The following is a 20329-nucleotide window of genomic DNA, read 5'->3' on the forward strand; positions in this document are numbered from 1 at the left end:
CAAGGGTAAGCTAAGCCGAAGCGGGTTTAGCGCATAAGGAACCTTCTACTGAAGGCTCTGCGTCGACCTCCATTTGCTCCTTTCACCCATTCCCCACGCCGATTTCAAAACCAAGCATTTCGCAGGACGCTCATGTCCTCATTGTAATTCGTACCAGGCGTTCAATAGACGGATCTCTTGTTTTCCTTTCCTTTGCACTGTGCGATTCTCAAACATCCAGCGATACCTGGCCTGATCCTGCTGTACTCGTTGCGCAAGCGTAGCAGCTTCCGATCAACCGTTTGCCTCCCGACCTTTCCTACCGAGCGCGACCACACGTTGCTGGGTAGTGCTGCACCTTTCCACCCGCCACCGACCACATCAAAACCATGGCGCCTCAAGACACATTCATCGACGATGAGGACGACTGCTGGTATGTGCTTCCCAACGGCGATCCTGCCGAATATCCCTCTCCCGCCTGCCCGCTGTCTAGTCCACCGGTTCCGCTTCCCGTAACAGCCTCTCCTTCCTAACACTTTCGGCAGCCCCCTTTGCATCGAGGAGTTCGATCTGTCCGACCGGAACTTCCGACCATGTCCGTGTGGATATCAGATTTGCCAGTTCTGTTTCAACAATATCCGGACAAATATGAACGGGTTATGCCCGGCATGTCGCCGACCATACGATGACAAAACCATTCAATGGAAAGTCGTCACGCAGGAGGAGTAAGCCGACTCGTCACGCTTTGGAGCTATCGCTCAGTGCTGACAGCAGCTAGAATCGCCGAATTCCGAGCGAACATACAGAAGAACCAAAAAAAGCGAGCCGCTGAACAGCGTCAGAAAGAAGCACAGAAACGCGAGGCCGAGAAAGAGAATCGCAAGAACTTGGTTGGCGTTCGAGTTGTCCAAAAGAACTTGGTTTACGTGACCGGGTTGACGCCGACGGTCCGCGAGGATGAGTTGCTCAAGACCCTTCGCAAGCCCGAATTCTTCGGTCAATATGGAAACATACTCAAAATCTCGATCAGCAGTCGCAAGGGCAACGACGGCCAGAACCAGTCTTTAGGCGTCTATGTGACCTTCGAGAAAAAGGAGGACGCAGCGCGGTGCATCCAGGCAGTTAACGGCTCTCAAAATGGCGACAGAGTGTTGAGGGCCCAACTCGGGACGACGAAATATTGCTCGGCCTGGCTTCGACACGAACAGTGCACGAATCGGCAGTGCATGTTCTTGCATGAGTTGGGCGACGAGGAGGATAGCTACAGCCGGCAGGATTTGTCCTCGATCAACAGCATCAACTCACAGCGGCCTATCCAGAACACCGGCGCCTCACGTTCTGCTTCGCGGCAACAAGCTCACCCGTCACCATCCCCCGCTGTCGCGCAGCCGATGGCGAGAAGCTCTAGTAAAGACGGATCCGACAACGGCGATGGCCCCGCGCTTCCGCCTTCAGCAAACTGGGCGCGCAATCCGCAAGTTCGTAGTCGCCGCGGCAGCCATGCCACAAGTGGTGCGGCGCCCAGCCCAGCCATCTCGAGCTCGTTACCAGCGACTGCCGAATCCGCCGTGGAAGATGCCCCAGCAGAGCCCTCGACGACTGCAGCCGGGGCACGGACTGCCTTAGCCGCGGGTCAGTCGAAGTCCGCCAGTACGCCAGTCGAGAGAGCCAAGCGTATCCCGCAAGACGCTCTCAAGGCCCTGCTCAAGTCACTGGAAGGCTGCTCACTCACGTGGCCGAAGGTTGGGGGTGATCTGTTGCCCGATGAGTTCAATAGGCTCTATCCGCCGCTTTTCGACGCCCGGGGTGGGATGCGCCGGCGCGCTCTCCGTGCATCCGAAGACAACAGCAGCGTGGGTGATCAGCAATCGGGTGGCGTTAGGGAACCCTCTGAAGGCGAACCTGAGAGCAGCGGCAGCCTTGCGCTAGGCGGCGAGCCCGAGGACCGGGATCATAGCCGCGACGCGCCTGGCTTTGACCCGCGCCGGGTCGCGCAGCCGCCCATTCAAAGGGCCAGTACGGATGGACTCTTCAGCCAGGCTGTCGGCTCCGGCTTTGCCCAGACGGCCGCCAATCTGGGATCCATCGGCAGCCGCACCGTGACGCCTCAGCAGCCGGCGTTCATGCGACAACCGGGCACGTTCGTCGACCACCTGTCCGCGCAGGCGAACCTGTTTCAGGGCCAGGGGCACAACCGCCAGGGCTCCCGCTTCAGTTTCGCCAACGATAACAGAGATGCCACATCTGCTACGTCTGTGAAGCTAGCAGCGAATCCCCGCATCATGGCGCAGCAGTCGTCGATGATGCCAGCAATACATCACAACCAATCAGGCGGCCAGTACTACGCCGCTTCCATGCCCGGCCCGCCGCCGGGACTCAAGTCGACGGGTACACCGCCGGGCGTGTTTGGACAGCACGGTTTCCCCTCGGCAGCGTTCGGTGGCGCTTCCAAGGAAAGCGAGATGCTGCAGCTCTTCCGCGGTCGGGGTGCTGGCTCCCAGGCTCATGATGCCGGAAAGCGTGAGTACATGTTCTCTTCCTTCCCAAACCAGTACCCACCCTCCACCTCCTCCACCCCAGCTCCTGCCTCGAGCCACCTGGCAATGCTCTACGGTTCTCAGCCTGGAGCCTTCCAAGACTTGGGTTCAAAGCAGAAGAAGAAGGGGAAGAAGCACAGACACGCTAACACTTCCTCCTCTGGGGGGAGTGGCTTAGTAGATCTTGCGGACCCGAGTATCCTGCAGGCGAGAATGCAGTCCCAGCAGCATCTGCAGCAACAGAGCAATGCCGGACTCGGACAGGGACTGTTCGGTGGTCAGTCGCAAGGTGGGTACAACAATCCTGGCATGATGTACAATCCGGGATACAGGGCATGGTGAGCCTGCTACCCAGCATCTTGCCTGCCGCGACTGCGACTCTTTGCGCTTTTCGATGATATTCTTTCTGTCAATCTCTTGGGAGGGAGCAAGCAACACGTGGTTTCCTTGACTGTCACATTATATATCACAACGGCGTCATTGGCAACGAGCGGCATGAGTTTTCACGAGGGCAATTAAGGGAGTTGCGCAGAATCTATTATCCATGGAGCATCACAGAAGCGCTGTTCCTGACGGAGGAGCCGCCTTTGATTTGGCGTCATTTGCACATTTTGGGCGCGGAAGGGAATGGTGCCCTTCTCGGGTTTACGCAACTTCTGGACCCCCTCTGTCCATTTGCTTTCTCGGGTTCGGGGTCTTTGCATCGCCGGGATTATCGGGTCACGTCAGGCAAGCTCCTCATCGTCTTCCTCTAATGTTTTTTCCATGTACGTTAACTTGGGCCCCAGGTTTTGCACCGTCGGGGCCGAGGTGGTAACGGTGGTCAAATAAAGCATCATTTACATCGCTTTCTTCGATAACGGCGAACTTCGCACTTTCACAGTTCCTGGAAGACGATGATGGTACTCTTGACGTAACCCAAGCCCTCTTGTATATAGCGGCGCTGGCTTGTTGTGTTGCTCCCTCCCCTGGGCAGTCGGGGTGCCTCGAAGTCTGCTTTCTGCTTTCTGCTTCTGCTTCTGATGCGTCCATTTCACTCACGTGAGAGAAGAGGCTAATATCGGACTACTGTAGATGACGAACTTGAACTCTCCTCCCTGGACGAGGTGAGGTTAAGCATCGAGGCGCTTGTCGCTGACGAGCCTGTCGACACCAACATTCGCCAGCCCCCTGGCTCATTCGACTCGCCGCGCCGCTCTGGGACTCCGGCCGTTCCGCCTGGGTTCTCGTTCCCGAGCGCACATTCATCTCCGGCCGTCTCGCACTTGTCTCTACAAACCACGAGTGTCGGACGTCAGACGCCACCTGTTGCGCTACCCAAGCTCCCCGTGAAGTCAGCCGTAGCTGTTTCTAGCCCGCTCACCAAGAAGGCAACCCTACAGTCCTTGTCCGAATCATCCAAGAAAGCCGTCAAGGCACTTGCCGCGGAAAGCGGCCTGTCAAAGGAGATTGCCAAAGCAAAATCGCAAAAGGTCCTGCAGGATGAAGACTTTCCAGCGCTCAGCTCGCCCAAGTCTCAGCGAGCTGCGACTCCGGTTCCTCAACCAAAGGCGGTGTCTAACAACAAGGCTGCTGCATCAAGTGGTAAAAAGACGCAAGAGAAGCATGCTGAGAAGGTAAAGGAGAATGCAAAGGAAAAGGAGAAGACTTCGATCGCACCTTCGCCTTCACCTGCGTCTGCGCCTGAAACGAGCGAGGTTCCGAAGCCAGAGGCAAAGGCCATCGAAAAGGGGCGGGAGAAGGCAGCCGACAAGAAAGAGAAGCAGGAGAAGCGCCCAGTTCCTGGCATCTTGAATATCGCCGCGGCTACCAAGGCGGCCCAAATCAGGAATGTAGAGGCGCCGTCGGCGACAGACAAGACGCCGGCGGATCGAGACTCGGTGTTCCCGGCGCTCCCGACTCCCACGCCGGTTTCCGCCCCATCTCTGACCCGCGCAGCGCCGAAAACCCTCAGACTAGTGTCGACGCCCAAGACAGAAAACCCTTCGACTCCCATGCTATCAACTCCAGCCGTGCGGTCGGTCGCGGCTTCGGCCATTCGCCCGGAGACGCCGGTCAGCGAGATGATCTCTGACAGCGCGTCGATCATCTCGGCTTCCATCTCGGCGTCCCGCACGGACTCTCCTCCGCCGTCCAACAAGATTGGCTCCGCTCCGATGCGGACTACCACCAAGAGTCAGCAACGTAAACAGCGCAAGGAGGCGTTGAAGAAGGAGTCAGCGACCATTGCGGCGCAGCCGGTCAAGGTCGAGCCTACCGTTGAGATCGGCCCCATCATCGGGCGTAAGAAGAAGCAGAAGAAGGAAAAGGAGAAGACGGGCAGCAAGACGGCGACGCCCGCTGTGAGCCGTCCAGGGACGCCGCTAGCGGCTAATTCACCGTCTGTCAAGGAGACAAAGGAACCCGCAGAGAACACTGAGCCTGTCGAGGTCAAGGAAGTCAAGGAAGTCAAAGAAACCAAGGAAGTCAAGGAAGAGTCTTCGGCTTATCGTTCGACGGCGAACGAGACAACCACGTTGACTGACGAGCCGTTGCTGCACAAGGGCAGGTTTAGCGACCTGAAGCAGACGAGCGTAAAGAGAGAGAGACATCTGGATCCGTCGACGCCCCGAACCCTGCCAACCCCGGCTTCAGTTCTCCACGACCTTCAGGCGGCCGGACTGGTGTCCGACACGCTCGATACCCTGCCTTTCTTCCGGCCGGTCAATGTCCAGTTGGACAAGTCGCGGCCCGATGCGAATCATAAGCCGGGGCTTCGGGACCTGGTGGCCAGGAATTCCATGACCTCGACCAAGTCCATCGTCACGGAGGACGACCAGGCCGCGCTCCTTGCCGGCAAGCCCGTCCGCAAGATCATCGACGGCACTCGCATCCTGCTGACTCCCAATGGTGACTGCATCCGTAATCTCAGCACCGAAGAAGAAGATCGGTTCCTCGAACTGCAACAGCTCGTTGCCGAAGCGACCGCCAGTCCGGCCGCCTTCGTCCCCTTGCGCCACGAAGCCGGCGGCGGATTCAGTCTCATCAAAGGACGCGCCGTGCCCAACGGGCCTCCCAGCTATTTCCCGCCTGCCCCTGGTGCCTACCCTTCTGATCCCGTCAACAAGATCCAGCGCGAGGAAGCCATCTACTACATCAACCAATATGTTCTGCCCCGGCTGAACCTCAATGCTAGAGACATGAGTCTGCCAAAGGCGATGTCCACGTGGACCGCTGATCCGCGCGGCACGGCAACTGGTAACCTTAGTTCGGTTGCGCCATGGCTGTACGGCAGCATCGGCAACCACCCAGGATCCCACGACATGTTAGACGCGGGCGCCGCGCCTCCAGAGCTGAGCTACCCCGGCCCGGTGGGCGCGTTCGCAGATGATTCTTCACACCGTCAACACGGGCTTCATCATCATCATCATCATCAGCATCACTACCTTCCTCAGCTGCCGCACGGGCTGCCAAACCCTTCTCTGCACGAGGACCATCTCGGCGATATCAACGCTCAACTCCCCAGTGTGGAGGAAGTCTTTGCCTCCTCCGCATCGGGGCACCACCACCACAGCCACCAACAATTGCAGCAACAGCATCAACAACCGCCTTCCTCGCCGTCCTCCTCCGCAGTTACAGCCGCAGCCGCCACGCAGGGTGTCAACTTCTCTTCGCCGGGCCCCTTCGGCAACGTCCCGCTCATGTCGCTCGAAGACGCAGAGCAGGCCCTCTCGGCCGCGCGCAAGGAGACGGAAAAGCTCGAGAAGAGCCTCAACCAGCTGATGAGAAAGAATCGTCGGCTCTTGATGGCCACCGCTGCCACCACCTCCACCGCCGCTGCCGGTGTGGGTGTGGGTGCGGGCGGTGGAAGGGGTGGTGGGCATTGACTAGCCTGGACCACCGCGCGAACCCGGAGCTGGACGTCTTCCCCTTCGCAATATGACTGTGACTATGAACTGGGCCTGGATGGCCCCGGTGCTGCTGGTATAGCACGAAGAGGAAGGGGGAGGGGGACGGGCCCCGGGCGTGATGCCGTCGCTGCTGTGGCCATGGCTGTTGCGCTGGCCTGGGTGCTAAGGGGGTTGAGCACCATGCGCGAGGCGGCGTTTGCGGCGGTGTGGATGGCTGTGCTGTTGGTAGAGAGCGTGGTGGCGATGGCCGCGAGGGGCGCGGTCGTGGCTGTTGAGGTTGTCTGTGCGGTGCTGGACTGGGTTGGGGCGGAGTATTGATGTTGCTTGCGGGGGGAATGGCTAGGTCGGGTCAGCGAGCTTGATGGAGGAAGGAGGTCTATGAACTATGGAGGTTGGGGGTCGTAGCGTTATGGCGGGGACTTTCGAGATCGAAGGCTGCACATTGTAGCATGACGGAGGGTGAGATTTCAGCTAGGATGACGGCGTAAGGGGTTGTGGGATATACACAGATTATGTTGAGGCCTTCTTTGGGATATGTACGATCTGTAGAAGCAGTGTAGATCCAATTTGTCCTTCCTTGTACGGCGCTCATAAATGCGTTTCTGTCATGAGAGCAGGACATGTGTATATTTGCGGCCGCTGTTGAGCGACGGTGCGTCGTAGGTCGAGATATCAGACATCAGATGCCTTAGGTCCTCTAAACAAACTGGGTTCGACACATGCAACAATGTCGTTGGCGTTGGTGCTCTTGTGGCACGTAGCCGATGAAAGTGGCTACCAGGGTGACACAGCATGGCGTCCACGTTGACTTATTCATTCCATACTATGTTGGAAAACTGGCGAAGTTCTGTGTCGCGGTGACATGGTTGTATGACCTGTTAGGAGCGACACACAAGTCGTCTGGGCTCAATACCTATCAGGCTACTAGTACTAGGTAATGTGGTAGAGAAGTAACATGTCGTGTTTGGATGATTACAGCAATGTGGTATCATAGGCGCGAAAAACAGCACGCAATGAGATAACTAGCCAGCCACGTTTCTGTCTTCGCGAACTGAAGCAAACATGGCCAATCCCGAGAGCCTTGAGCCTGTTAACGACAAGATGGCCAACAAGAGCTTGTAAGAGAGCATGGAAACGGGAGCGGAGCGTTTGCGAAGGAAAAATGTGAAGGAAAAATGTGAAGGAAAAAGGGTGGACGTAACAGCAAAAGTCATAGATTTCTTGGAGATAGGGCTCAATCGGGGATCGAACCCGAGACCTCGCACATCTTCTGCCTGTTCTCAGGCGGTGGGTTATCCACCCGAAGCGCGAATCATACCACTAGACCATTGAGCCGAATCTGTTATTGAAAAATGTGACTGAAATTGCGTTCTATGTACGGGATATTCGAATTCAATCGGCACATGATGTTTATGGCTAAACACAAAGCAACCCCGTTGGAGATTGTGCATAGAAGCAGCGACTAGGAATCGACAAATCAATCCAGTTTGACCCGGCGTAGCTGCAGCTAACGTTAATAGAGCTCCGAAGTTTTTTGATTTCGAAAGCCAAGTTATGGTGGAAACTGACTTAGTACTCGATCCAATTCACTGCAGGCTCTAAGGTGCAGGTGCTTGAATGCAGATGCTTTCTTTCTTAAGAACAGCTTAAAAATAACTAGGAAACCGAGCAGGCAATACAATGCTAGGTCTTGAAAACTTATTAGGAAGTTTCATTGACCGGATTATTAAATGCGTTTGTACCTCTTAAAGGCATCTAAAGGCGTGTTTGCTGAGCAGACTACTATCTTATGACCAATGCTCATAATGCAATGACCCTCTTAAGCCTCTATAAAGGCAAACTTTACTGTGGGTGGAAACCTATAGAAGCTGGTAGTAGAGTATGTTAAAAAACCTAAAAGTGGTCTATGCACTACTACACGCATACCTTCTATATCTGTATTAAATGCTCGGTACGTATAATATGTAGTAAGTGTGACAGTGGAACTCATCATACTATTGTTATGGTGACTGTCATTGTAGGCCAGACTCAAGGTTCTAGTAGGCAACTGACTGCATTGTAAGAATATTGAACTTACAGGAGAAAAGGAATCCTTGAAGACTGCAAGGTGTAAAGAAGTCTAAATATAGGATATAGGGCATGTACTCAGATGTGGAAGGTAGGGCACTAACTAGGTTGACTAATCATGCATGCATGCATTAGAAGCTGGGCACATAACTAAGCAATAGCCTATGCTATAGTATGGTAGGTTCCACTATCACACTAACCTTTAAATATAGAACTAACTAGTATAAGTAAGTCTAATAAAATATAAGTAAGTATAATAGTAAACTAAAATAATTCTACTTCTATAAGTATTAGAATAGCTCTTACTACATCTACTAAGGCTATTACTACTCTAGTGTAATAACTAGATGTAATTGAATAAGGTCAAGCTAGCTATTATTGTCATTCTATTTCATGAATCTAAGATTGAGAAAAGGAAAGAGAAGTTCTAAGTCAGTAGCCCAGAACATTACAAGATATTCCTAATTTGTGATAGTGAAACGCACTGACCATGATGATGATATCATTTATATGTATAATGATTCATCATCCTAAGTAATGATTTATTATACATGTTCTATTACATCATGCATACAAGCTCAGACCTACTCGCATCTTGTATTTAAAGCCTACCTTACAGTCTCGAGGATTTCTTTCCTTCTGCAAGTTCAATATTCTTACAATGCAGTCAGTTTACCACTAGAAGCTTGACCCTAGCCTTGAACGACGGCCCTCATGACATAATTTGTGGATCATATGACTAGTTATATGATTGGTGCTTCATAACAGCCATCAATTAAGGAGGTCATGAGTTCGACCCCCGCCTGGAGCGACACTCATACCAACTGTGACAATATATCAGATTGCAAACCCGGTTGATGTACTATAGCAGACAGGGGTATTATGCACGCGCATGTGGCTATAACGTACATGATAAGCGAGTGACCCAGACAAGCGAATGACCCACTCTCCACTACCCTACAAACATTATCCTCAATTATAAAACAACAAAACTATCAACCAACTACAATTACATCAGAAACGGCTGAATCAGATGCTTCTGCAACCTCCTGGCAAGTGCGGGCATTATGACCAGGCTTGCCGCATACACCACAGCACCAAACCTTCGTACGACCCCCACCAGCACCACTACCATCCAGCTGTGTTTCTTGCATTGCCTCCCCACCTATAGCCCCCTGGCTTACCACCTCCTGTGCCTCCTGCACAGTAAGTGATCCTCCAAGCCGCACACGTGTTTTTTTTGGCTCTCCGGCGCTTGCTTAGCGCCTCGTTAGCCTTGCGGAGCGAAGACACCTCTGCCTGAAGGAGGGCCACCTGGTGCATTACAGCCATCGTACCCTTGCTTCAACGGCCCAAAGCAGCCAACATCAAGTGGCTGGAGGAGGTGGGAGGAATGTGGAGGCATGCAGAGCGTGATAATGTTGTTCTGCTGGCAGTAGAGCTCGAACTCGGTCGAGTGGTGGCTTTCGTGGCCATCGAGGATCAACAGCCGGTATTTGCCCTTTGTCCGAGGCGCTGTATGGTAGTTGAAGTGCTTGATCCAATCAAGGCCTACTGTGTTGGTAGTCCAGCCGTTCTCGGTGGTTGCGATGCGCCAGTCGGCCGGGAGGTTGCACTCGGTATACCAGTTGACGAGGTGGTATTGCACGGCCAAGATGATGAACGGAGGGATAGCCTAGCCGAGAGCATTGACTCCTTGGATCACTGTTGCCCACTCGCGAGTGCCAGGCTGGGCCAGCTTAGCCTTGCTCCGGCCATCTGAGGTCGTAACAACCATACCCGTAAAGATAATGCCTATCATAAACCCGGTCTCGTCAAAGTTATAGACATCGTCATCCACAATACTATACTTGGCCTTAGTGTTCTGCACAAGCCTAAACCACTCGCGAATAACGTCTGGATCTTTGCATCTAGCCCTCTAGTAGTCGTATCTACGTGTATATCGCGTACGGAGCTCTGGCCGGCGTTTAACGAAGTTGTAAGCCCAGCGTTTGCCAACAGGGGGCGCGTCGCGTTCGCGCAGTAGTTGGTTGGCCATATCTTCCACACCATACAACCTAGGCGGGAATGCACGTGCAGATAGCTCATTGACATATTGAACTATCGCCTTCTCTTCTAGATCTGTGAGCTTGCGCGAGTTGGCTGGAAGATCGTATCGTGCAGGCTTGCCGGCGCGTCGGCGCCCCAGGGTCCTACGGTCAACCCCATAGATCTTAGCTGCGGCTCGTTCGCTTAGATTCTTGTCGTTTTGAAGAGCTTGGAGAGCCAATATTATCTGGCCTTCTTTTGAAGTAGAGGGCATTTTGGATGGTAGAGGAAATTTTGTTGTTGAGTGCAAAGATGTCGCGTCGTGTAGGAAGTGGGTCATTCGCTTGTCTGGGTCACTCGCTTATCATGTACGTTAAGCACTTGGAATAGGGTAATTCGAGGTCCCTAAATCTATGAAACTATGTAAAATGGCCCTAAAAGCCTAGAAAACGCTGTTTTAGCCAGTTTGATACGTTTTACCATATCTGTTTAGCTGCTTGACCTTTGTTGTTCTTACTTATGCTGTCAAATGCAATGCCAAGAGGACTTGGTAGTTTTCGCCTACAGTAGCACAATGCTAGTCCTTATAAGCCTAACATTACTAGAGGCGCTTCCCCTAAGCATGACAAACCAGAATCACACTCAAATACTTCAAGCTAGCTACAGGAACTCCCGCTGCGATTCCGTAATATACCCGAGGCTGAAGCCAAATGTTCCCAACTTCCAGTCAGGAAAACAACAGTGAAGTCGGAAGAGGCTCAGTTGCGCGCTTATGAGATGCCATGACGTGTCGGAAACTCCGATATCGCACACGCATAACTGGGCTGTTGGTCTAGTGGTATGATTCTCGCTTTGGGTTGCCTGATTGGATCAACCACAATTCTGCGAGAGGTCCCGGGTTCAATCCCCGGACAGCCCCTGAGTTCGGATGAATGTTTATTTTTCTGTTCTCATTACGACCGGGGCACAATTTCTTTTTCTTTGATCTCGCATGTACAGACAATAAGTACTTGACTACGCTTGCTTCCGTTCCCTCATGTCGGGCTTGCAGCAGCGCTTTGTTTGGTTGCGAGGAAAACCGCTTGGTATTTGAGTCCGTCCTTCTCTGATGCTTCCAAAATTGCAGAGGTCTAGATTACAGCCATGCTATCTGACAACTGCCGGTTATTATGTCCAGTTCACATGATGTCCTTCAATGCAGAATACGCAGCCCCTTGGCCCCTTACTCCCCGCCGATATTAGAATGCGAAGTTCCCGGCCTGCTACTCAGCTTCTTCAACTTACCCCCTGCCTTGGTGTTGAACAAGCTCTTGACCCTCCTCAGCCGCGACATCATATCCATGTCCTTCTTCTTCCTAGCCTCCTCGTCGTCCACCTTTTCCTCCTGGAGCCCATCACCACCCCTTCCCTCTTCTTCTTCCGCATCTCCAACCATTATCCTCGGCGCCCCCGCCACCGTGGTAGGCCGCGCACGCTCGGGCGTCTTCGGCTCACCGGTCGTCGCAGGGACAACACCGCTACTCTTACTCCTCCCATGCCCAGCCGCCGCATCGTTGTTCTTCTTCCTCTTAGTACTCCCCCCGTCCACCCTCTCCCGAATGAGCGCTTCATTCCTCAACCCCTGAACAAGCACCTCCCACGCAGGCAGTTCCCTCTCCCCCTTAGCAAGGGGCCTCGCGAGGCCCGGGTTACGCTGCGCCACCGCGTTCTTCCACGGACAAAAGAAGCGGTGCTCGCGTAGCGGGTCAAGGTGGTCCATAGGCGCGGGTACAAGGACCTCGTTGGTTGCCGGGTCGATCTCGCGCGATTTGAACATCCATAGCCCTAGGCGACGCAGGCAGGTGTGGCAGGAGGCGCTGTTCGGTACGGGGTTACCGAGCGTCGGATGGGTGAGTGATTGCCAGCCTAGCAGGGCGAGTGCGAGGGCCGGACGGTTGATCGGTGGTGGAGAGGACGCGGAGGTTGAGGAGGGATTCGGTGGGTTGGCTTTGTCTGGCGGTGGGGGCGGGTCGGTGAAGAAAGTAGGCGGGAGATCGCAGATGACCGTATCCAGGTCTAGTGTCGGTGGGAGCCGGAGGTTGAACTCGTATGGCAAAAACGCAGCGCGTTCGCAGAGCTCGTCGTAGCGTTGCCGCAGGCCTTGGAGGGCGAGTTTGGGGTTGGGAAGAGGCAGACGAAGGAGCGATTCTATGAAAATGTTAGTACTCGAGCACCGGTGTAAAGGGATGGCAGACGAGCATTACCTTCACACCCCTTCTTCCGCCATAGACAGTCCTCCGCATGCGCCTCAACAATTAGCTCGACGTATTTGCTCACCACCGACTCAGCAATCTCCGATGCAATCAGCACCGCGATCTCCCTGCCGTCCACCTCTTTCCGGTTCACCTTGACGACCAGCTCCCGTCCACAGAGCGTGCACTTCACGCGCTCCTTGCCCTGGCACACCCAGCCGCGCCTTGCCCACTCCACCTCGTTGACCCGGTCCGGTTTGGGCGCCCAATCGGTTATCTCCTGGAAAGTCGCCAGCCGCCTGAGAAGCTGGTCGCGATCACCTGGGCAGTACTTTGGCGGTGGTGGAAGGCCCTCCTTTCCGTCTGCCGCAGGACTGCCGGACCCGGGCGTCCATTTCCGAAGAGAAATGTTCGAGACGGAAGTCGTCGGCGGTACGGTACGTATGCTAGCTGGCGACGATCGCATTGGGCTTCCCTGTAGCATGCCGTATTTTGAGGGTGTCGAGACCGGCCCGCCGACCCGGCGCTTCTTGAAGCTGTCGAGGGTGTCATCGCTTGTCATTGTTGCCGGCGGATAGTGGGAGGAGAGCTGCGAAGCTGGGGAAGATGCGGGTTCGGCGAGGCTGCTTTCTCGGTCGGTCGGCGTTCGGTTGCCGATGCCTTGGAGGAGCACGTTGAACTTGCGCTTGACAGTGGAATTCATGATGACTAGGAATTGCGCCGCAGTTCGACTAGTATTTCATGTGTTGTACTCTGCCGGCTGTACTGCGCTCCGCCGGCGCGAGTTTAGATGCGGCGCGCAGTAACGTTAACCAAATCCAGTGTTAGGTCAGGTACCGGTAACCACGGTGATGACCCCACTGTTCTTCAAGACTGATCGGCTTCAGCTTGATGGCGTTTGAAACAAACAGTCCTGCTTTCTGCGACACGAAGTGACAAATTTACTCTGAGCTTCACAAAACCCAAAATGATCATGCATGTAGGTCCGAAAAGTTAACGATGGAGCCGTGCTGAAGCTGTTTGCTTCTTTGTTTGGGCAGTGTTCGGAGGAGTTTGGAGCTTGTTGGGGGGCGACCAGGATGTTCCAATCTATACCTCCATGGGAGGAAACCATCATTTGACGGCACAGGTAAGAACAACAAAGGCTGGGCAGTGTCACGGTCGGTATGGGTGTCGCCCCAGGCGGGGGTCGAACCCACGACCTCCCTGATTGACGGCTGTTGTGGAGCATCGGTCACATGACCCACAAATCAGGAATATCTTCGTGTAATGTTCTGGGCCACCGACTCAGAACTTCTCTTTCCTTTCCTCAACCTTAGATTCACGAAATAGAATGACAACAACAGCCGGCTTGACCCTGTTCAATTGCATCTAGTCGTCACACCTAGTCGATATACCTAATTGCAAATGTCAACGACTTACTATATCGCAGACCCTGTTGACATACTGTATCGCGAACCTAGTTAGGATAATACGCGCGTGTACATAGTATATTAGATGCGTAAATAGCTAGAATACTGTAATTCGAGGTCCTAGAATCTATAGAAATGCAATAAACCTATCAAACCCTTCAAAAATGCTCTGTTTTGGCCAGTTTGATGCGTTTTACCATATCTGTTTGGCCCGGCCATTGTTCTACCTGCCCGGCCTTTGTTGTTCTTAACCTGTGCCGTCAAATGCAATGCTAAGACGACTTGGTGGTTTCCTCCCACAGCTACGATACCCCTACGATAACGCGTGGAGAGTCCACACAGTGTGAGCTTGCTCACCAGATCAAACCCCTTCCATTCTCTCGCTCGGTCTCTTGGATCCCCAACTGGCTTGAAAGTCACCTCACATATTCACACTACAATCGAGGTGACGCCTATCCGTAAGGGTAGCCTCAGTATTCACGCTAGGGTATGAACATGCCACATGCATATCCGTACGTACTAGTACATGTACTTCCCCAAACCAGGCATTACAAACGCTACGGGTATCTATCAGTCCGCTGTGTGCAACCATCCCTCTCATGCTGCCCATCCCAATCAGTTGTCCCTAATAATCCCCTCCCTGTTGCGCTGGTAAGAAATAAAAGAATCAAAACAAGAACACCTCAATCAATCTTCCGGTGCCGATACCCAATCCCTCTCACATTCACCTTCAACGCAAGCGAGCTCAGCACCACACTAATACTGCTCAGCGCCATGGCCAGGCTAGCCCACACAGGATCGAGCCGGACATGATTCCCATGCTGATCGGTGATGGGATAGAGCGCGCCTGCCGCGACAGGCAGCGCCAGGCAGTTGTACACCACGGCCCAGCCGAAGTTGAGCTTGATCCTCCGCAGCACGACCTGTGACAGGTCGTGCAGATCCACCACGGCCCGCAGGTCGCTCTTGACCAGCACGAAGTCGGCCGTGCTGATGGCCACGTCGGCGCCGCTGCCGATCGCGATGCCGACGTCGGCCGTCGCCAGCGCGGGGCTGTCGTTGATACCGTCGCCCACCATCGCCACCATCGCCCTCCTCGTCGCAGCCTCTTGATTCCCTCCGCGGCCAGTGCGTGCTCGGACGGTGGACTGGAGATACTTGATCTTCTCAGCCTTGCCCGTCGGCAGGACGCCGGCGATGACCTGGTCTGCGGGGATGCCCAGTTGTGAGGCGACGGCCGCCGCTGTGGTCGGGTTGTCGCCGGAGAGCATCCAGACGCGGGTGCCGCGGGACTGGAGGGCACGGACGATGCCCGGTGCTTCTGGGCGGATCGGATCGGAGATGGAGAGCACTGCTGCCAGGGTCCATGTGGCGGAGACTTGCAGGGGCTTCGTGGCGACCAGGGCAACGGATTTGGCTTCGCCTTTCCAGCGCTGAAGGGTCTGGTTGGTCTCTGGCGGGATGGCAACAGAGAAGTCGGCCATGAAGGACTCGTTGCCGACGGCGAGCTCGAATGACGAGGAGGGTGTGATTCCATGGTAGACGGCTTTCATGCCTTTTCCGGGCACTTCTTGGAGGTTGTCGATGGTGGCCTTGGAGGAGGTTTGCGCGCTGCAGAAGGAGACGATGGCTTTGGCAATTGGGTGGCTGCTGTTCTCTTCGACTGCTTTCAAGGCTGCCACGAGGGAGTCTCTTTGGGCCGCGTCTTCTGGGAAAACCTCCGAGTCGGTGATTTCTGGCTCTCCGCCCATGGTCAAGGTCCCCGTTTTGTCGAACACAACACAGTCGATCCGACTGGCCTTTTCGAAGGCCTCACCGCCGCCCTTGGCTAGAATGCCGTGCTTCGCTGCGAGGCCGCTGCCCACGAAGATGGCGGTCGGGGCTGCGAGAGCGAGGCCACAGGGACATGCCACGACGAAAACTGCGATCGCGAATTGCAGCGAAAATGCGACCCAGCCACCGGAGGCGACGTCCAGATAGTGGCCCGGGATGCGGCCGCCTAGCCCGAGGGAGAGCCAGATAATCCAGGTGAGGACAGCGATGAGGGTGACGACAGGGACAAAGTAGGACGTCAACAGATCGGCAACCTGCTCGATTGGAGCTCGCTTCGTCTGACCCTCGCGGACGACGTTGACGATCTGGTCCAGAAGCGACGAACCAGCCGCACCGGTTATCTTCACCAGAACAGAGGCACCCTTGTTGACCGTGCCCGAGAACACCTCGCCGCCAGGCGCCTTCTTCACCGGCCGTGACTCGCCTGTCAGGCTAGACTCATCGAAGCTGCTTTCACCGTGGACAACCGTGCCATCAGCCGGGGGCGAAGCGCCGTGTGTGACGCGCACGACGTCGCCAAAGTCGAGCAGGTCCGCCTTTGTGACGACATCCGCCTCCTTCTCAGAGCCGTATCCTTCTATCAGGACCGCCGTCGTCGGCCGCAGCTTCCCTAGCGACTCCACGGCGTCGCCAGTCTTCGCCTTGCTGTAGCTCTCGATCAGTCTCCCCAGCAGCAGGAAGAAAGTCAGAAACACCACCGAGTCGAAGTAGAAGTTGGAGTCGTTGATCTCGTCCGGCCGGTGCGCCGCAGCAGCAATCATCTGGCTGACCGAGGAGACGTACGCGATGGTGGTGCCGAGCGACATGAGCGTGTTCATGCTGCCGAAGCGGTAGAACCGCTGGAGAAAAGGAACTCTACTCGCCGGACGCCAGATGGTTCTTATCTCCTTGACGGCGCGGCGGTGGAACAGGTCGGCGGCGAAGAAGTAGACCGGCGTGGCCATGACAAACAAAGCGATCTGCGCCCGGCTGATGCCTGATGTCCATGGCGCCATGATGAAGTGCTTCGACTCACTGTCCGGCAGCAGACTCATGTAGACGATGCCGATGGTGAAGGTGGGGATGCAGACGATGCCGGTGAAGATGACGCGCGCGAGGATCTGCATCCGGTGTCTGCGCTGGATCTGCTTGGACCGCTCCTCGAGACTCGGAGGGTGGTAGATCGAGGCGGTGAAGCCGGGGTCGCTTGCCTCGATGGCTGCCAGGATCCTCCTGATGGTGAAGGACGGCGCGTCAGGGACGTACGAGATCTTCATGATGGGCCTTTGGCGGGTCGGTTGGGTGATGACCTCCAACTGCCGCCTGAAACCCGCGAGACTCTGGGTGACTCGGTCCGGGCAATGCTCGCAGTATAGGCCGTCGATCTTTATTTCGACCGTCCGCTCGTGCTCCTCCGAAGCCTCTTGAGCCAGGCTGACCACGGCATCAAGGGCTGCGTCGTACCCAAGATCCTCGATCTCCTGCACCAGCTTGTCGGCGTTATCCCGACCGTCGAAGTCGACTGTGGCGCTGTTGGTGAGCATATTGACCGTGATATCCTTAACCCAACCCTTTTTCTTCATCTCCCTCGTGATTCCGTTGGCGCAGGACGCGCACGTCATTCCGCCGATGGCCAACGTTGCCCGCCAGGTGTCGGAGCTGCTCGCGCCCTTGCGCCTCCCCTGGCTGAGCTCGGCGACCGAGTCCAAGGTTGCTTCATACCCGAGATCCTCGATGGCTTGGACGAGCTCGTCGGCCTTGTTCCCGTCCTTCAGGTCTACCGTGACGCTGTTGCCGAGCAGGTTGACTGTGACACTGGAGATCCAGTCGTGCCTCGTCAGGCCCTCTGCGATCATGTTCGAACATGCGGAGCACGTCATGCCACCGACGGCGAGCGTGGCTCTCCAAAGCGGCTGGACTGAGGCATCTTCAGTGTTTTCGGCCACGACGAACGGCTTCGATTCCCCGCCTATCTGCGGGTTGGGACTGTTGCTCGACGCCAGGCTGACATGGGCGGATCTGTCCTCCAGAACCCGCTTCACGTCCAACACTGACCCCATGGTGCTCCGGCACTGTTCGCAGTTTTCGAGGTGGGCTCGAACCTTCTGTGCTTGAGGCGCCGGTGACCCGGACGGCATGAACCAGCGGCTGAGTGCGGACACTGGGTGATGCCTGCTGTGACTGCTGCTCTCGCCGTTCCCCTGGCTCCCACCGGCTTCCAGGTCCACGTCTACGTCAGATACGTCGCCGGCAGACGTATAGATTGCGCATACCTCGAAGCCGCTCTCCTCAAGGGCCATGCGCATTTGCTGGAGAGATGCTGCTGGGGCGTGCTCGACCGTCACCACGGAAGTGACCACATTGGGGGAGACCCAGTTGATATGTTCGCCGCAGGATTCCTGAAGGGCGCTCTTTATAGCCAAGACGCAGGTAGGACAGTGAAGGTTGGCCAAGAGGAACGAGGTTGAGATGGTGTCGGGTGGCCTGGCCGCTACGGGCCGGCGGTGGGCGGGTGCCATGGTGATATTCGGCTGGTCGGAACTCTTGAGTGTGGTACGCCTGTACACAGGACGTTCGGCTGCTCGCTGTCCAACGTGGCAGACTCGTGGGTGACCAGGGCGATTGGCGATGCTGGTCTGGCGTGTGGCACGGAAGGACGTATATTAAAGAATTTCCCTAATAGGAAATCGGGGGCAAGCAGCGCCGGGATCTCGGCTGAAGTACGCTCCCCCGTCTCGGCGGCGTGTTTGCTACGTTCTTGTGGAGACGTGGGGGCCCAACGGCTGAGAACGATTGGTAACTCAAGGCGAGGCAATGTACGGGATAAGTTGAGAAGGCACCAAGTTTGACAGGAAACAAGGCACGCGGGAGAAGCGAAGGGCGAAGGGCGATGGAATGGCTGGCTGTCACATTATTAAATAGTTGCAGTTGCTTCGCTCGCCATCCGTGGCCGCAGACTTTGTCTTGCTTGGAAGGGGAAAGAATCGGCAGGTTTCACGCACAATTCACGCAGTGGTCAGAAGTTGATCAACTAACAAAAGAATGTGTGAGGGAAGTCAGATGTCTCTGTGGGGCGATTTACAAAGTGGATCTTATTCAGCTATCAGTTCGAACAAGTGGGAACGAATGCCCTGAATATGCCGGGCATGAATTTTGGACGTCAATTGAAGCGGTTCAATACCTAAGGCATGTAAGGATAAATGATGTGTATGCCCGACAGTAAGACCACAGCCCGAGGCTCTGCAGCTGAGGTGTACAGGTGTTACGGAATACACGTAGTAAGGTACTCAAGGGCTGCAACGCTGCTCGGATGACGACATCGCTACAGGGGCCGCAGCCGACACGTGACCACTTGGCGACTACACTGTCCATGGTTCATTTAGTAGCCCTCTATCTCCAAGCACGGCCGCCTCTTAGTTGCCCAATATTCAACTATAAATCTGCCCGTTCATTTTTATCAGAAAGCTCTAAGCACCGCCGAAATGCTCGTTCAGGGTAACGGGGCAAATCAGGGCAAACTGCATTTTTCTCAGACTAAGTCGGTTTCTCTTTTGGCGTGACATCCATTATTCCATTCTCTATCTTGCTTCACAGTTCACACACATAGGAAAACGCTAAGAGTGACTTATAACTCGTGAGACATTCTCTAATGCTAACCTTAGTTGCCCTGTGGCCATTGTTGTGCAGCGTACAAGGCCAACACCGATCCAGATCGCAGGTAGACTGGACCCTCGAAGTTCGATCTCTGAATTACAATATCTTGAATATGGCACGCTTGCCCAAGCTGCCGCTGCTTCGGATTATTCAATCAAACCCCCCATACCCTGCAAGGCTCGGCCGCAATATCAACCGCAATCTTGGGGCAGTCCTAGGACACTACTGCTCAATTGGACTGTCTCGGAGCTGAAAACTGGAATGATGCCAGCGGTTATCTGATGCCTTGGCCAAGGTCCTGTAGCCACTGCCCGCTTCTAAGTCCTCGGCAATGAGCTGATCCGCAATCTTGCGTGGACCGCTATCAAGAGAATCTAGACCTAATGCGACGACGTCGCGGAAGCAAGTAGCGCATCGAGGGGACAATGGGCGGTTGAAAACGCGGAATGCTCCAGAGATATCCGTACTGTGGGTAACGGCTCTAGAGAATGAATCGTGTCCACGAGGCCATATATCCGCAATTCATCGATCTTAATCTACTAATGGAGTAGCTGAACCAAGACTTGGGCTGGAGCTGAGGCTATAGCTATACCCCTGAGCGGCTGCAAATCCATGATCACAAAGGCCCGATCCGGGTCCGACGTTGAGAAAGTGGGTTGTCCGCCGTGCCAAGACATCGCTTCCGGGCCGCCACCGCACCGGGATCGGAGCCCAAGATG

The 20329-nt window shown here is 55.1% G+C and overlaps 2 protein-coding genes and 2 non-coding genes across 4 annotated transcripts; 2 read left to right on the plus strand and 2 right to left on the minus strand.

The window, feature by feature from the left end:
* The first annotated feature begins 92 nt into the window (after positions 1 to 92).
* B0T15DRAFT_279911 (RNA recognition domain-containing protein) lies at positions 93 to 3043 on the plus strand. The gene is made up of 3 exons (XM_062863564.1): positions 93 to 412; positions 525 to 704; positions 758 to 3043. Exons 1-3 carry the CDS (start codon positions 369 to 371, stop codon positions 2856 to 2858), a joined length of 2325 nt encoding a protein of 774 aa, XP_062719361.1. The 5' UTR covers positions 93 to 368; the 3' UTR covers positions 2859 to 3043.
* A 4593-nt stretch (positions 3044 to 7636) lies between these two features.
* B0T15DRAFT_t188 lies at positions 7637 to 7741 on the minus strand. Its single transcript has one exon. It is a non-coding gene; the product is annotated as a tRNA-Pro (tRNA).
* Positions 7742 to 11322: 3581 nt separating this feature from the next.
* Positions 11323 to 11420, plus strand: B0T15DRAFT_t179. Its single transcript has one exon. It is a non-coding gene; the product is annotated as a tRNA-Pro (tRNA).
* A 115-nt stretch (positions 11421 to 11535) lies between these two features.
* On the minus strand, positions 11536 to 18475 carry B0T15DRAFT_513738 (copper-exporting ATPase-like protein; the record flags this gene model as incomplete). The annotated part of the gene is made up of 7 exons (XM_062868062.1): positions 11536 to 11612; positions 11786 to 12688; positions 12745 to 13463; positions 13594 to 13652; positions 14155 to 14191; positions 14502 to 14548; positions 14867 to 18475. The coding sequence occupies 7 exons, from the start codon at positions 18473 to 18475 to the stop codon at positions 11536 to 11538; spliced, it is 5451 nt and encodes a 1816-aa protein (XP_062719362.1).
* Between the last annotated feature and the right edge of the window lie 1854 nt (positions 18476 to 20329).

This window comes from Chaetomium strumarium, assembly GCF_033439665.1.
Source record: "Chaetomium strumarium strain CBS 333.67 chromosome Unknown B0T15scaffold_6, whole genome shotgun sequence".
Classification (NCBI taxonomy): Eukaryota; Fungi; Ascomycota; class Sordariomycetes; order Sordariales; family Chaetomiaceae; genus Chaetomium; species Chaetomium strumarium.